At 37.6% G+C, this 14044-nt stretch overlaps 1 protein-coding gene across 1 annotated transcript in view; it reads left to right on the forward strand.

The window, feature by feature from the left end:
• LOC110595261 overlaps positions 1-3782 on the forward strand; it is a 31016-nt gene extending 27234 nt beyond the window's left edge. Inside the window, exons 2-3 of the mRNA XM_021710362.1 lie at positions 1205-1435; positions 3636-3782. Coding sequence (XP_021566037.1) covers positions 1205-1435; positions 3636-3782 — 378 coding nt within the window. The remainder of the gene's footprint in view (positions 1-1204; positions 1436-3635) is intronic.
• The last annotated feature ends 10262 nt before the right edge of the window (positions 3783-14044 follow it).

Consider the following 14044-nt stretch of genomic DNA (forward strand, 5'->3'; position numbering starts at 1 on the left):
AATTTAAGGGCAACACGAGAAGTTGAGGAATTGTGTGAGGACACTTTATGTATCTTGACTATATCTACGTTAATATCCTGCTTATGATACTGTGGTGTAATTGTATACAATGTTACCGTTAGAGACAACTGGATTAAAAATATATGGGGTCTCTCTCTGTATTATTTATAAAACTACAATTTGTGAATCTACAATGTCAACGTTTCAAACGTAAATAAAAAATAAATTGCCTATCTAAAAAAAAGGCTAAGAAGCTCTTATTCTTCCCTGTAATTCTAGTTTTGCCATGTAAGTTCTACTTCATCAGTTTAGTGTTCTGGAAAATAAAATATGAAGAAAGTAAAAATGTAGAGTCAACACAGATGCGTAGTTCATAATACCATGATGCCTCTTCATCATCAAATTTCCTTTTCTATAAATAATCCATGTCCTCAACTCTGGTAAATTTTTTTGATAAAAAAAGAAGTCATATATTCCCAAGTGATATGAAGGTGCACAAAGGTTCAGAACAAACTAACCAAAATAACAAGGCACACTATTGATGTGTATTAAAGCAGCAAATCTCAAAGAACAAATCACACAAGTTCCTCACAGAGCCTAGGGTCATTTATATTTCACTGAGAAAATGTAACGTAGAAATAAAAAAGTATATGATAGAACAGGAATAGCACAATGTTCTGAATTAAGCAGCCTTTAAAATACATGAACTGTCTTCACAATCTCTTCATTAGAACAAGTTTCCTAACTTAGTATCATAAAAGCATTTTTTTCAAAAGCCATGTGCAATTGGCTATCAGTTAAACAGGGATGATGGTTACACTTTCAATCTGTGGAACACTTTTCTCCCAGAGCTTTTACATGAACCTAGCTGTAAAAGTTCATCTGTCACTGGTTCTGAACTTATCTAAAGTTTCTCTGAGAAAAACAGGAATTCCTTTCATCTGGATCCTGACTCGGCACTTTTATCTTATTTACTTTTGTACTGAGTTTCTGCTTACAGCATGTGAAATGCTCTCACCAGAGCAAAGGTCTCTGCGTTAATACGTCGAACCACAGATGGACAGCTTAGCCAACAGCAGAGGCCAGAGTCCGCTTGAAGGGTTCACACTCTTAGAGGTCAAGTTTAGATCTGATCTGCCTGAGCTTCCTTTTAACATTGATTTATTATAGCAGGTCAGGTCGCTGACAAGATTGACTCCTGAAGACGACGGGAAACATGCATTGCACCATCAGAAAGGCAGAAGTGCTAGAGGGGGCTCACTTGATGCAGATTCTCTGGCACGATGGGGCAGGGTCTCTCTACCCAGCCGTGTGGCTAAGAGACAACTGCCCGTGCTCCGATTGCTACCTGGATTCTGCAAAAGCGCGGAAACTTCTCGTCGAAGCTCTTGACGTGAACATTGGTATTCAAGGCTTGACGTTTGACCCAAAAAAGGTAATCATCTCTAAATGACGACTCCCTTCTCTCCCAACTTAAATAAAGGGCTAGTCTATATAACTTAAATAATTATTTTTCACTTGGTCATACATATAGCCATAGGTGGAGCCATGTTTGTGTAGTACTGAGTGCAGATTAAGCATACTCAGGAAATGAAAGCGTCTGCTATTATTACTATTAATACTACTACTACAATTTTATTTTATTTTTTTAGTTGAAGTCTCACTCTGTCGTCCAGGCACACCCACAGCCACTGCAGCCTCGACCTGCTGGGCTCAGGCGATCCTACCGCCTCAGCTTTCCAAGTAGCTGGAAATACAGGCATGTGCCACCATGCCCAGCTAATATTTTTTGATTGTAGAGATGAGGGCTCACCAAGTTTCCCAGACTGGTCTCAAACCCACGGGCTCAGACAATCCTCTTACCTCGGCCTCACAAAGTGCTGGGATTACAGATACCAACCACTGTACCCAGTCACTACTACTATTTTTAATTTGCAGCATTGCTCATCACTCTTTCAGAGAGTGTGGCAGCCTTGAAGATACAATCAAACTATTTCTACAATAAGAGCAATGCTTCTGGGCCTCAGTTTACTCATTTGTAAAATAGGAATACTAACAGACTTTGCTCATTAAAATGTTAGGATTCCCTGAAATAATATGGTTAAAAATGTTTAACATAGTGCCTGGCATACAGTGAGTGTTCAAAAAAGCAGTCTTGACTAAAATTTTTTAGTCAAATTAGTAGACAGATGTACAAGATTTGTTCTAGGATTCCCAAATACATGACTCTCAAAACTGTAAACCAGATGCAGCCACCACCCCATGTTTCTCTCTTGTAAATTTACTGGGATTCTTATGACTCCCCTGTTCTCATCTTGACTTGAAAATTTGACACTCCCAGTTTCCTCTGCCTGCTAGTTAAGTGGCCTTAGAAATGTTATTTAATCTTACTCTCCTTGCTTAAATAAAATGAGAAGAATAGTAGTACCTTCTCCCTAGAGCCGTTATGAGAACTTAATGAGTTATGCCTGTAGTGCTTGATATATAATATACAGTTATGATAGCGAGCACTGAAAATGGCATTATTTTATTTTATTTTTAAAGATATGGGGTACAATTCAGGATTAGGTATACAAATATTGATTATGTAGGTACCCTTGTTGATGAGGTGTGCCCTTCCCTTCCCCGGCAGTTTCCCTCAAACGCCCTTCCCTCAAATCCCATCCCACCTCCCCTGGCAATTTCCCACTACTACCAATCCCTTTCTTATATTATTATAATTGTTCAAGGTCCACTTACGAATGAGTACATATGGTACTCTGTTCTTTGTTTCTGTGAGAGATCACTGAGTATGATCGTCTCTAAATCCATCCAAGTTGCCGTGAAGTTCATATGTTTGTCCTTCTTTAGGCCTGCATAATATTCCATTGTGTATATGTACCACATTTTTTTGTTTTTGTTTTGTTTGTTTTTTTTGTTTGAGTTGGAGTCTCACTCTGTCACCCAGACTGGAGTGCAGTGGCCGCTCCCAGCCACCGCAGCCTCGACCTGCTGGGCTCCGGCGATCCTTCCACCTCAGCCTTCCGAGTAGCCGGAATTACAGGCATGCGCTACCACGCCTGGCTGATTTTTTGATTTATTGTAGAGATGAGGTCTCGCCTGCCCAGGCGGGTCTCGAACCCACGGGCTCAGGCAATCCACTCACCTCAGCCTCCCAAAGGTGCGGGATTACAGGCTGAGCCACCGAGCCCAGCGTGTGTACCACATTTTTAAAATTCAGTCCAGCTTCGATGGGCAGCATTATTTTATAATTGTTGTTGTTCTCCTCATCATCACCATTACTATTTCTAATGCTTTTGGCAGGAATTTTAATTGACTCTAGTTTCAGTTATCACAGAAATTTTGAGGATTGCAGGTTAAAAGGACACAGGACAAGAACTTTAGATCCAGCCATATTCTGTTCTATTTCTTGAGTGCTGTTTTGAGGCCCAGACCACAAATGTGTCCCTTTGGCTTGCTGTCCTTGTTTTCCAAAAGTTTAAGCTTAATCTGCACCTTAAAAAGAAAGTTAAGGAATAGGTGGATTTCTTGGTTATCTTAAATAACATTCAGAAACAGAGCAATAGTAAAGGGAAAAAAAAAGTAGACAGAAGTGTAATATACACATAGATGATATTTGCTTTCTATGTTATCAGGTGTATATCAAGTGGCCTGATGAGCATGACAGTGAATTCCAAGCAGACTGGTTGAAGAAAAGATGCTTTTCCCAGCAGGCCAGAACAAAGCTACAGAGAGAACTGTTTTTGCCAGGTAACCCTGCCAAGGTCTTCAATGTCTTTTAAAACCCTTTTCCTAAGGATTTTACAGTAAGAAATTTACTCAGCAACAAATTCAAACCTATGTACTTTGGTGAAAATATTGTTGTAGTTTATATGGAATGTTTAAACTTTTACCAACAAAGGTCATTTGGGCAAAGATGAACAGGAGTATCAAGCAGTTTTGTAGAAGGAACAAAATAAGTGTGGCAAACTTGTATCCTTGTCTTCTAAAGCTGAACTTTGCACATCACACCACAGACATTCTGTAAGTGTTCACTACAGAAGAGCAGGTTGAACTAGACGTGAGCTGGTTCATTTTAAAAATTTTGTCTAAGGCCAGAATAGCACAAATCAATAAAGCAAGAATAACTAAGCTGTTATTCACAGATGAAATAATGGGATCAATGAACGCATGAAATGGTATGCCCAAAACTGAATATACATGTGTGTGTATAAGTGTGAGAGTGTATGTGTGCATGGATGCGTGTGCACACAAGTGCACGCAGCCATATTTGTCTGGGAAGAGTTTATATAGGTCTCAAGGAAATCTGTTACCAGAAAAATGTTCAGAAAAGCTACAAAGAATGGATTCAGTGGATACAGAGGACTTTAGTACTGAGCAAAGAGATGGGATAAAATATACAATATGGACAGAATTTTTTTAAATATGACTTTTAGGAGATACACAATAATGGAGCTCAAGCAGAGGCACTGATGAGGGGTGAGAGATATTTACTGTTCACTCTGATTATTTTGGAAATTTGTTCCATGAGACTATTTGGATCAAAGCCAAACTGAAGAACATAATAATTCTATGGATTTATTAGAACTTTGACTTCTGTAAGCATACCACCAAGGCAAGCTTCCCTGAGCTTTCTTTTCCACTGTTAACTAGATTCATTATATCAAACAACTGACCAGTCTTATTGAATTTTGCAACACCTCTGCTGGGAATTCTGGGTCATGTGTCAAGATAAAGATTTTACCTTAACTCCTTCCAAATCTAAAATTGTCAAACATGTGTGGTAACTTTCCAAAGCTTTAAATGCTATACTTATAACAATTTACTAGGCATGGAGATGTTACTAATTAATTGACTTGAACCACATAGCTTTACCATTTCCTGTGATTATCAATAATAGGGTATGATATTATCTCCCTTCCTCTTCAATCATGGACCAGTCTTACCAAGAGTTAGTTTCTCCCATTCTCTTAGTCTCACCATTCTGACAGCTGACAAGGTTTTATTCTAGTACTTTATTTATAAATCACAATCCATTTTCATTTCTGTCTAGTTGGTTGAATCCAGATGAGTATCCCAGGAATTTTTTTTTTTTTTTTTTTTTTTTTGCCTTCCTCCCATGAGTACATATCTAGATTCTCCAAGGAGTTTCCAATTACATAACTTATTAACAATTGTCTGGGTCAAATAGCAGTGTCACGAATGTATTATTATTTTCTATTTGTTTTAGATTTCTTCTGGTACTCAAAATATTTTTCCTTAACTCTGCCCTAATTTTATAATCCTGTTGGATTTTATTTTCATTTCCTTCAAGTTATCCTTTTGATGATTTCAGGAAATAAAAGCCAACATTTTATTATTACAGCTTAAGCTTTTAAGCATTGTAAAAGGATATGGCCAGCCCCCCTCCACTAATATTTCTTGATGGGTACAGTTTTATGGCTTACATGTCTCAGGACTATCAGGCAGTAGCAAAATGGAAATGATGCTACTCTCAGTTAAGTAGTGGAAAAAACTGGTCACAATGACAGGCTGCAATCATGAATAACATAAGGAGAACTGGCTGCTATTTAGACACTGGAAAATATTTTAGTAGTTTAAAACAAGATCAGATTTTTGAAATATATTCTCAAGCTGTGCAGTTGGTGGGTAAAAGAAGAAATTAATGGTCCATTTTTGGAATATTGATTCCGTGAATTTTTGCCTGCAGAGTCGGACACCTCATTTCACTACCATTGAGTATTTTCAGACACTTATACTCTGGAGCATGTAAACAAACTCTGTTACATTTGTAAAAGAGTTTTGTTTTTAGTCCCATTGGCAATGTTTTCTCTTCTGCAGTCATAAGCTTCTGAGTAAGAGTTACCGGCCTTTTAAAATCTGGAGTCAAGATGGAGACCACTTTTTCTTGGTCTTCCCTGGCACCAGCTGTTGAACTAAAAAATGAAAAGACAAATGATCATCATCAAAAAACAAACAAAACCCCCCTTCCATCATGGGACAGTCACAATTGAACAGAACACATGGATAATAATCATTCCCTCATAAAATTCTATGTCTATGCCTATATATTGGGTACCTATTTTGTGCTAGGAATTCTGTAAAAAATATATCAAGGATAAAAAATAATACTTAGGTTCTGTCCCCGAGGATTTATCAAGACTAGAAGGGAACAATAGCCATGATAGGAAATAAGTGTAATCATGATTTTCAGCACATAAAAACCATTCATGGAAGGTTAATGATGATATGGAGGAAAGAATTTGAAGAGTTGAGAGAACATTCCTCAGAAATGAGGCAATGCTTGAGCTGGATTTTGGAGAATCAATCCACTTGTCGGGCAAGTATAGAAAATAAGGAAACTCTCAACAGAGGAAAAGGTATGTGGAAAATCACTGAAAAGTAAGGTAGTAGGATGGGTTTAGGAAATTTCAACTAGTTTAATATTAGTGAAGTTGAAATTGTCAAGCAGCAGAGAAGAAGAAAGAAGCAAAATCAAGAAGTGACTTCTGTGCCCTGCTTTAGATCCATAGACCAGAAAGAGTTTTCTCAACATAGAGCTTGGATATCCAGTTCCATCAGTTTCCCAGGCTGATTCTTTCCCTTTAAAGCCAAAATAAATGAGTTTAAGAAGATAATTGCCTTGAGTTTTTAATCTGCATTTTACCTTTTCAGAGTTGTTTCTTTCTGGTTTTGATCAAATGAATGTAATTTCTCAAATGCCTACACGTTTCTGAGCAACTCCTGTGCTTTATTTTTCTCTTGTTGCATGCCCCGCCCCCCGTTCCTTCCCCTCCTCCCCCACCACTTTAGTGTGCCCCTCAGCTCTTGGTTCATATTTATCTTACAGAAGAAAATGAACTAATCGCATCTTTGTTGTAGAAAGGCGCTGATCGTGGTTGTGGATGTTGGATGGACCAGCATGGGGTGTGACTGGTGATACCAGGTGGGGTGGGTATATTGCTCTGTGGGTTCTTGAATTCACCACAGAAAAGAATTTTAGAGCAAGTATAAAGTATAGTTTAAGAGAGAATTTATTAGAAAGAAAACAACATGCTCAGAGGAGAACATGGGTGACTTAAGAGAAGGAGCACCTGACCTGTTGTTAACCGAGTGTTTTATACATATATTTTTAGTGATGATTAAGCAAACTATTTCTTAAACAAAGACTTGTTTACTGTCTGGTGGGTTGCACTCTGCTGACTACAAGTTTCTACCCTTGTCATTTATTTCTGAACTCACTTGTGTCCTGTGAAAATCTTGAGATACTGTTTTGCTATTTTATTTCAGTGTTTTTCTGAAAACACCATCCCCCAGTACATCCAGTGTCTGGTTCAGTTGTTCTAGAAATTTATGTTCTGATAAGATAATGCCCAGCTGGATGCTTGGCCATTTTTTAAAACTATCTAAGCTATACCTGCCTGCAAAAACTCATTTAATTTTTTTAATTCTGGCTACCCTGCCTCAACTGGAAGCAAGGTGACCACAGCATGGCTTAGAAATGATCCCACAAGGGATGTAATCATAGTCACTGGGCTCATCAACTGAGATAGAGTGATATGCAGAGAGGAAAACACTTAAAAACTTTGCTTATTTATTTTATGTTATTTTCATGTTTACTTATTTTATTTTGTTATTTGTTTATTTTGTTTTCTTGCTATACTTTAAATAAATCTTGGAAGTATGAAAAATAATTTTAAAAAAAAGAAATGATCCTGTAAGAGATAATGTGAGCTTTTAGAGGCAGAAAGAATGGGGTTAGGATCTGTACTCGAGAGAAACGTACACTGGCCTGTAACACAGGAAATTGCTGGTCCTATTCTTTACTCTCTACCAACTGAAAACCAGACTGTTGAAGCCAAGCAGATACATGTTTCCAAACACATGGATGAAAATTGAGGACTTTAATAGACTATCAGAAATATGAAGATTTTTGAGTACTAATGATATTTTAGCCTCCATGTACAATTTTGGCACAATTCTACACTTATTCTGTGATTAACTTTGAGATGCAAAATTCCCAGCATACAATTTGGCAGGACTAAGATGGAAAAATAAAATCACTGTATGATATGATCTTATATATATGAACCTAAATATTTATTCTTTTTATTAATTCTCAGTGTCAGAACAAATGAATGCTTGCTTTAAGTCTTTGAATTAGTACTGATGTATTTTTTGTATTACTCTCTCACTTCAATAACATTTGTTATTAAAAACTGAGATTTAAAAAGTTGTGATTTGAAGAAAATATCCCCCCCCCACCATGGAGACAGTCTGCTCAGTTTTTCAGCAATCCAGAAACTGTGCGCATTGCAGTTAAAAAATAACATTTATCCACAATTCTATATACCTCTCTTATAACAGAGCCAGTCCCTACTGCCTGCTTAATCTCAGTTACAGTCCTTCAGTCTATAGCTATAACCCACTCCTTTGTTTGAAAAGAAACATTCCACAAGATGATGTGAAAACTCTCAAGTAACTGTCAGGACCTTCTGAAATCAATTTGCCTTGCACATGTCAAGAAAAAGGAGAGTGCTCCATCTTTCTTGCAGAGAATCATATCTTTACTTGAAGATAAAGATTTTGTTATAGTGCAAAGGACAGAACTGGTTTGGTGCAGAGGCCCTTTTTCAGAGCCTTGTCAAAAAACAAGAGTCATGATTTTTGTTGTTGTTGTTGTTTAATTAGTAAGCAATATGCATAATCTCATGTGATATTTTGCCCCTATCTCTAACCCTTGACCCGTCTCTGCTTGAACTCCAAGAGATGGGAATTTACAGGGCAAGTCAAGGATGGAGTGAGTATATTTTTTTTAACATATTACTTGTAATTATCAAAAGAGGGTTTTGTTTTGTTTTATTTTCCAGTAACTTTAAAATTTTCCAACAATATTAGTGTTGCTAGGACAGGATGCCTCCCAAACAGCCCTGTCCAAATAGCTTCCTCAGAACCATTAAGCCACCAAGTCATCTACCCAAATATATTCCCTTCCCAAGAGAGACTAATATTCTTCCTCTGAGAACACCCAGATTCATGACTGTTGTGCAGGTGAGAGAGGAGCCCACAAATTTCATATGTTTAAGAAATACGTCTCTATTCTCTTTTGCCTGTCATCTGAGAAATGGCCCTGTGGACTATCAAAGATATATATTTGGGGTTTTGATGAAATGAATGCAGCTATCTCAAATGCATGTGAGTTTATGAATGGGTACCTTGCTTCACTTTTCCTCTGTGCAATCTTGGTGTCGTTCAATGTGTCCTGTTCTTTTCTCAATTATATATAAGCTATTACTCCTGCTTAATTTCTGCATCGAACTTGGTAACATCAGGCATAGCATCTAAAGGGTTTAATGTGCCTACACAGGATGGAACTGCCCTTGTTCTGACCATAAATCTACCATGGGACACTCAAAGCCTGGGAAGCTCCCTGCAGGTCCCTGTCCTTTTGTCACTAATTTGGAGGTTGTTCCCACAGCCATCCATCTAGTTTTTTGTTTCACTTGTAAACCCCAGTTTTCTCGTCCTCTTTCTTCTACTTAGCTTCACCCATATTTCAAACTAAAAAACACAAAACCACATGCTCAGAGATAAATATTAAAAACAAGTCTATTTTACAACTGAATATGTTATAATAAAATTTTTAAAAGCCTGTTCACCACATCCATTACTTTTTTAAATGCTTAGGTAAGAGATATATTAATTATATTCGTTTCAAAAATTATTTTCTTATTACTTAACACCTTCGTAAGATAATATTAGTACTGGACAGGACCTTGAAAAACTGATATCTTAAAAATAGTTTAAAACCTTGGGAAAGTTTGACGATATTTTTGAGAACATAAAGAAAATCTATTTTAAGAAGAAATTATTGCAGCCTATTTCCTTTTATATTTTTTTCAGTGTAGCCTCCACATTGAAAACTAAGGAAAATATTCTTTCTTACTCTTGGAAAAATGATTTTCTATAGTTGTCCTAAAATAAATGTATTATTATTTTTTCAAACAGGGAAAAGTAGAGTGAGCCTTCCTTAATGAGTGATGAGTCTCCATTTCTTACAAGCTGGACTTACTTTTTTTGCAACTCAGGACTAATTTGTATTACATAGGCAATTGGGCTGCAAATGTAGAACTTATAAATTTAGAAAATTCCAAAGTGTTGCGATTTCCAAAAGCAAAATTTCATGACTTTGTGTACTGACTTCGTATTTAACCAAACCTACACAGGAGGGATACATTCAGCCTGCCATTTTTGCTAGTGCTTATAAATCAGGAGATTCACCAGACAAAAAAGAGGACTACTGATTCATAAACTATCATCTCTCACTTGCGGTCCTACTTTGTTTCTTTAAGATGACGTAACGCATGACTACACAATCTTAGGTTTGGAGTAGCACTTATCTTCAACTTCTTTTTAAATTCTAAACCCAAACCTTTCTTTTTTGTTTCACTTTTCCCAATTTTTACTTTTTTCAATGGGATAATGTGGCTATTTTTATTAAAATGTCAACATGTAATAACTTTCATTATTCTTTTACTATTGCCATTTTTTTTTTCTTGTAAATTCAAGGATAAAGTACAAGTGCATGTTTGTTACATAGGCATATTATGTACTGGAGGGGACTAGGCTTCAAGTGTCTCCTGTCCCCAGATAACAAACATTGTACCCGCTAGGTAACTTCTGAACCCTTTCTCCTCTTTCTGCCTCCCCCCCTTTTAGTGTCCCAAGTGTCTGTTATTTCCATCTTTAGGTCCATTTAGCTCCCGCATATAAGTAAGTGAGAATGTGCAGTGTTTGCTTTTCTGTTTCTAAGTGAGATTCCTTGAGATGGTAGTCTCCAGTTTTATCCATGTTGCCTCAACATGGATTCAAAAAAAAAAATTTCATTCTTTTTTATGGCTGTGTATTATTCTATCGTGTGTATCTATCACATGTTCTTTATCAAGTCAAACCTTGATGGGCACTTAGCTTGTTTCTATGACTTTGCTATTGTGACTAGTGCTGTAATGAACATATGAGTGCAGATGTGTTTGTATATCATTATTTCCTTTTTCTTTGAGTAGATAGTCGTGGGGTTGCTGGGTCAAAAGTGGTTCTATTTTTAGTTATTTAATACATCTACTTTTTTAAAGATCTTTAAGTTGGTTATTAAGAAATATCCTACCTTTTAGAGGTTAAACTAGTTTGCATTCCCACCAACAGAGTATGAGTATTCCTTTTTCTCTGCTTCCACAACATCTGTTGTTCTTTGACTGTCTTCGTGATAGCCATTCCAACCAGTATAAGATGATATTGCATTGTTGTTTAGCTAATCTGACGATTAGTGATACAAACCATTTTTATGTGGGTTTTTTTGGTCCACTTATGTGTCTTCTTTTGAGAAGTGTTTATTCATGTCCTTTGTCCACTTTTGATGGGGCTGTTTATGTCATGTTGAGTTGTTTAAGTTCCTTGTAGACACTGGATATTAGTTATTTGCATGAGGCATAATTTACAACTATTTTCTCCCCTTCTGAAAGGTTTCTCTTCACTCTGTTGATTATTTCTTTTACTGTGCAGGAGCTTTTTAGTTCAAGTTCCATTTGTCTATTTTTGTTGCATTTGCTCTTGGAGTCTTCATCATAGATTCTTTGCCCAGGCCAATATCCAGAAGAGCTTTTTCTAGGTTTTCTTCGAAGATTTTTATAGTTTTGGGTCTTTTGTTCATGTCTTCAATTTATCTCATATTAATTTTTGTTTATGGTGAGAAGTCCAGTTTCATTTTATGCCTATGACTAGCCAATTTTTCCAGCACCATTTATTGAATAGGCTATCCTTTCCCCATTGTTTATTTTTGTCAAGTTTGTCAAAGATTAGCTGGTTGTAGGTATATGCCTTTACTTCTGGGTTCTCTGATTCTGTTCCACTGATCTACCTATTTTTGTTCCAGTACCATGCTGTTTAGTTACTATAGACTTGTACTATAATTTGTAGTCAGGTGGAGTTATACTTCCCCATTTAATCTTTTTACTTAGGATTGCTTTGGTTATTAGGACTCTTTTTTGGTTCCATATAAACTTTTATCATGTCATGTCTGGATTCCTGAAATAACATGGTCTCTCTGTTTGCACCCAGTTTGCACAACTCTGCAAGATAATCCTCCAGATGCCACAAGCATCTCTGTTCCCCCTTACTGTGGTGTCTCGTCGCCAGCAAGTAAAAGTCTTTGGCTTTCCAATCATCTCACAATCCGATACCCCCTCCACAAGCGTGTGGACTACCACTTTTACCCACGCTCTGCCCGCTTCCTGGATCACATATTCCACTCTTGCCTGGTCGCACTTTATCTACCCTTCCTCCAAGGTCTACTCACAGTCCAGTGAAGCCCTTTACTCATGAATCCACCTTATGTTTGTATGTATCCCTAAGTCAAGCCACAAAATATAGTTAAGAAAGAAAGTAAGCCCAGGAAATAGGCATCATTTCACTGGTAACACCAAAACAGACAAACTGTCATGTAACAATGGAAACATACACATTTTTCAGAAAGAATGTTGTAAGAAGTTATTAAGAGAAAAAGTTGAAGCGTGTTATGTCACAAAAGCTGTAGTGAAACAGCATAGGGTTATGAGGGAGCACAGGTTTTGAAGTCAACAGAGCTGACTTTGACCTTCTGTTCTGGGAACTTAACTTAGTGTCATAGATAATTCGAGCCTCACTTTTTCCATATGTAAAAGAGGCAATATGCCCAAGCCTGAGGGAATGAAGAATGAGTGGTAAACTGTAGGTACCGGGCTTAGCCCAGTGCCTTGGCACACTGTGGATGCTCAAGTCCGTTAGATCCTTTCCCCTCTTCCTCCTAGTTAGGGAGCCAAGAACATGAGAGCAGTGAAGAGCATGTGGGTAAAGACAGAGAAGAGAGAACAATGCCATTATTATATCTTGCGCCTTAGCCCCCCCTTTCATGGTGAACAATCGTGTTATATTTCTGATTGAAAGCATGAGAGTAGGCCAGGCTCGGTGATTCAGCCTGTCATCCCAGCACTTTGGGAGGCTGAGGCGAGTGGCTTGCCTGAGCCCACAGGTTCGAGACCCACGCGGGCAACTTGGTGAGACCTCGTCTCTACAATAAATCAAAAATGAGCCAGGCGGGGTAGTGCGCGGCTGTAGTTCCGGCTACTTGGAAGGTTGAGGCTGAAGGATCACCATAGCCCAGCAGGTAGAGGCTGCGGTGGCCAGGAGTGTGCCACTGCACTCCAGTCTGGGCAACAGAAACTTCAACTCAAAAAGGAAAAAAAGAAAGAAAGAAAGAAAGCATGAGAGTATCTCAAAGGTGAACAATTGCTTTGGCAAAAACTTTAGTCACCCAGACATTGGTTTGATTCCTGGCCAAAACATACCTACTATGGTAGGTAGTTTTATTTAAATATAATTAAAGAAAGCAGTAAAAGACTAGTCCATTATGAACCTAATTTTAATCAAGGACATCGAAATGTTTGTTGATGCTGGAATGAGCAGCACACTTGAGAGAAAGTGGCTCTGTTGTCTGTTAGTTTGTTACAGGTGAAAAGATACCTGCACAAGTGTGTTTATTGCAGCATTATTCACAATAGCAAAAACATGGAACCAGCCATGCTGCCCATTAAAAGTGGACTGAATAAGAAAAAATATGGTACATATACATAATGGAATATTATGCAGCTATAAAGAAGGCCAAAATGAGGGACTTCACAGCAACTTGGATGGATTTAGAGTCTATCATACTCAATGATCTATCACAAAAACAAAGAATTGAGTACCATGTGTTCTCACTCATAAGTGGACCCTGAACTAATACTACATGAAAGGGATTGGCAGTAGCAGGACACTGTCAGGGGAGGGTTGGGGCACATAACATCAATAAAGATACCTGATCCCAAACCAGACGAAGTAAGGGCCAGTGGGAGGTCCTAACCTCACCTGTATGATGACCACTTATGTACCAAATCCTGAATAGTACCCTACATCTTTAAAATTAAAAAAATATATACCAGCAATCATCAGATGGAGTCTATGTCATCTATGT

Source organism: Carlito syrichta, unplaced genomic scaffold (assembly GCF_000164805.1).
Source record: "Carlito syrichta isolate Samal-C Ts95f unplaced genomic scaffold, Tarsius_syrichta-2.0.1 Scaffold288701, whole genome shotgun sequence".
NCBI classification, from domain to species: Eukaryota; Metazoa; Chordata; class Mammalia; order Primates; family Tarsiidae; genus Carlito; species Carlito syrichta.